At 41.5% G+C, this 3,823-nt stretch overlaps 1 protein-coding gene across 1 annotated transcript; it reads right to left on the bottom strand.

Annotated features, from left to right (window-relative positions):
• Nucleotides 1–418: 418 nt before the first annotated feature.
• On the bottom strand, nucleotides 419–3,149 carry LOC149019768 (Haloacid dehalogenase-like hydrolase (HAD) superfamily protein). Its single transcript, XM_089153756.1, has 8 exons — nucleotides 2,950–3,149; nucleotides 2,388–2,470; nucleotides 2,175–2,240; nucleotides 1,990–2,087; nucleotides 1,736–1,861; nucleotides 1,295–1,606; nucleotides 904–969; nucleotides 419–813 (listed from the first exon to the last, which is right to left on the bottom strand). Exons 2-8 carry the CDS (start codon nucleotides 2,440–2,442, stop codon nucleotides 631–633), a joined length of 906 nt encoding a protein of 301 aa, XP_089009882.1. The 5' UTR covers nucleotides 2,443–2,470; nucleotides 2,950–3,149; the 3' UTR covers nucleotides 419–630.
• Between the last annotated feature and the right edge of the window lie 674 nt (nucleotides 3,150–3,823).

Here is a 3,823-nt window from a genome sequence, read left to right on the forward strand (position 1 = left end):
TTATTGTTTTAAAGTCTTCTGAACCTTGTGGCCTGCTGTGAAACAGGATAGTCTGGTGACTAAATTCTATCAACTGACTTGTTTTCAGTGAAGCTGATCTGTTGCTTTCTCCCCAGCACCTCCTTATTTTCTTCTTCTTCTTTCCCATATGATGCTAATAACAATTGAACATTTCAGCGTAAATGGCACCCTATTTAGGATTCTGGTGTTTCATTTCTTATGCCCACACATGTTGTCAAAAAGTGCCATTATTTATTTGTTAGGATATGGTGCAAATGTGAACTGGCACCTCCCAATTCCCATAGTTCAGATCCCTGGAGAACTTGCTTAAGGTAATAAATTTATTGCTAGGTAGCATAAGATTGAATCCCCTAACGATTAACAAAGTCTGCAATCGTTACTGTGTCAAAGCAGAAACAAGCATAACATTTTCAAATTAACAGTTCCTCGCAAGGAGAGGAATCTGCAGGAAGCAAACATGTACATATCACGTAAGGTCCTAAAAGAACTATGACACGCCAGTGGCGAGAGGAACTTTAAGGAGCTAACCACTTGATAGGAGAGGAGCAGAGGCTTTTTCAGCCTTTTGCATATATAATCATAGTAGTAGTTATAATATTAATTATAATTCTAAGCAAGGGCAAAAGCTTCAACAGCAGTGGATTGAAGAATCTGGTCAAACTGTTCATGATCTCCAAGTACTCCACCTTGGTGATCACGTTCATCTTCCCATATCTCAGGCAGTGCTTCCTTGATGTTGTGAATGCTACTCAAGGCAAGGTCCGCTCCTGGAAACAGTTCGGAGCTGCCCACCTGTGCCACCCATAGAGAGAGGGTGATCCATGTATTTCAATTCATATCATATGAAGGGAAAAAGACTAGTTAATGATGATAATAACTTACGATAACCGTATGGAACCCTGCTGCTTTTCCACTTGCAATGTTCCGAACACTGTCATCAAAGAAGATCTTTTTTTTTTTTTTTTTGAAAGGAGGGGGGGGGTACTGTAATTAGTATTGATTGAAATGAAATGCACGTTTTGTTGCTGCTTCCATTCCATGGATGGCAGTTCATGGAAGGTCAAACAAAGTCTATAGGGTATTTTCTAGGTCACAGCTTAATTTGTTAATTAAGCGTTCTGCCGCGGTTGTGATATAAGCTGCGAGGTTAGTTGTTTGATGCCTGGTTCCTCCCCTAGGTGCCAGCATGCAAGCCCCATCCCCGCATGCATATAAGAGATAATTTAGAAGAAACTAGGAAGCAGGAACTGAAGATATGGATCACTGTGTTTACCGTCTTGTTGGGGTCGGCGTTTGCTATTCTGATAGCAGCCTCAAAAGCTTCGGGAGAGGGCTTACAGAGGATCCCCGACTTGGAAATACGAGTTGTCTGAGATTCACCACCATCACGAGTATCAGTCATGACATCATCGTGGCTATTACCATCACCATTGCCACCACCAACACTGAAGAAATCATCAATATTATGGCCGGATCTTAGAGGTGGATTTAGGGTCTCAAAACATATGATGCCTTCAAAACAATCTTCCAAACCCAGTCCTTTCAGTACTTGAGCTGCATGAGCTTTGTCTGCATTGGTGAAGATCTGCACAAGATGGGAGTTTCCCGGTTCATGATCAACTAGCGTGCATATAATCGTATTCGGTTATGGCAGTTTCAAGGAAGAAGTATATTTATTATCAACAGTATGTGCATGGAGAGATGAGATACGTACAATTTTACGCTGGGGCATCGAAAGAAGAAGGTTCCTTAAGAGTGGGTCAGGTTTGAGGTTGTCATAGGGTAGTCTCCCATGAACATAAGCATGGAATTCATCATCGTCAAATTCATACCCGTTTGCCTGCACACAATCAAACATTGATTCATTGATTGGTTGATCAGAGAAATTGAGTGGTGGTCTTTGCCCGATTCTTGTTCAAGTTGGCTAGCTAGCTAGGTACTAGCTAGATGATGTACGTTTCTAACTACCTTAAGACCTGCCATGGTGGTGCCATGCTCTTTGTACAGTTCCAAGCACATCCTGGGCACTTCACTTTCTTCGATTTGCAAGTGTTGCCGCATGTACTCTGGTGCAACAACATTTTGTGCAAATTAAGTAGAGGTAATCAAATGTTTTTGCATCGACCAACAGGCAAGGGCGTACATGTACGTACCCTGGATGTTTTTGCGGCAAGCGAGGTTTAAACCAGAACTCATGGGATACAAGGTATCATCCATATCTGAGAAACAAACACACAGAGAGAGAGAGAGAGAGAGAACAACCATCATCAAAAACTTTTTAACTTTTTCACCCCCTCCCAAAAAAAAAAGAAGATTAAGATTGGTAAAAAGGAAAAGATATTGAGGAGAGAGATATGTAGGATTACCAAAAAGTAAGCACTCGTATCTGGATCCATGCGACAAACTCCCGTCTCCGTCCATCCTCGACAATTCGATTTACGTATGAGCCCTGCAAAATGTCCCCCAGGCCACACTCACAATGAGGAAAGGAGTTTATTTAAGGAATCCGGGTATAAAGTGGATTAACAAGTGAACGTAGACAAGCAGGGAAGATAAAAAGAAATTAATGTGCAAGAACAATCTGGGGTCGTTCTTTCCCCTTCTTTCAGTATTCAAGGAAGCCCTCCCTCTTTGTCTAAAAACTCGGCCCAGAGAACCACATTTCAAGGTTTTCCAATTTTTGTGATTTCCTTCACAAATCGCAATGTTGTGAGAAAAATAATATATATTTGGAAGAAGAAGAAGAAGAAAAAGAAAAAAAAGGATTAGGAAGAAGAAAGGAAGAGCGAACCAACTTGGATTAGGTGGAATGATCCATAATCCTTTTGTAAATATAAATAAACCCAAAGAAAATCGACAAGGATTGAGCTGGAAAACCAGTGGAGAAAGATTGATAAAATTAAGAGAGAGCCAACTCGGACATACTACCTGATCAATTTTGAAGGAAAACGCGCGCTTACGACGTGAAGGCAACGCAGCGACGATGATTTAGAAGATGTGCAAGGGAGATCTACTTATATGAATGCAGAAAGAAAAAAGGGAGGTTCGAGCGAGCGAGGTTGGGGAATCTGATACCATCCAATCTCTCTCTCTCTCTCTCTCTCTCTCTCCACTCACTCGAGGGAGGGAGGGAGGGAGGGAGGGAGAAAGAGAATGTGGTGGGAGGGACAGTTGGGATTATCATCTGAAATTCTGATGTGGTTAGCATATTTCATATCCTTTGAAGGTTCTTGTTGGCCTCTCTGGGAATCCCATGTGTTATTCTAGTTAGTGGGAGGGGGGGAGAGAGAGAGAGAGAGAGAGGGAACTGGAGTGGAGTGGAGAGCTGGAGAGGTGAGGTATCGAATATTTCCATCTAATCTAATGGTGCATGCTGACATGACAATACACGCATATTTGCCACCCAACTTCCAACTTCCAACTTCCAACCAGATTATGGTTTATGGATTGCTTCCAAGTTCCAATCCTTCCCCAGCTCTCGCTCTGTTTCCGTTGGATCGGTGGTTGGTTGATTTGTGTCGTAAGGGTTTGGGAATTTGAGCTGCTGGATGATTATCCATTGGCGATTAAGAACAGATGCCTTATTCGGTAATCGGTATGAAAATGCGGATATCCATGGATCCACCAGTCTCCCTTTCCTCTTTACATTTTGGTTCTAATAATATTACATTTTTTTTCCATGTTTGCGCTTTATCGATTTATTCCTCTCCTTTTTTTTTTTTCTTTCTTTCTTTCTTTCTTTTTTCTTCTTTTTCGTTCTCTTTATTTTGCCTTTTAGTTTTGAATGGATTATGATAACGAT

The sequence above is a fragment of the Hakea prostrata genome, chromosome 4 (assembly GCF_041222555.1).
Source record: "Hakea prostrata isolate BN-2017 chromosome 4, UWA_Hpros_2, whole genome shotgun sequence".
NCBI classification, from domain to species: Eukaryota; Viridiplantae; Streptophyta; class Magnoliopsida; order Proteales; family Proteaceae; genus Hakea; species Hakea prostrata.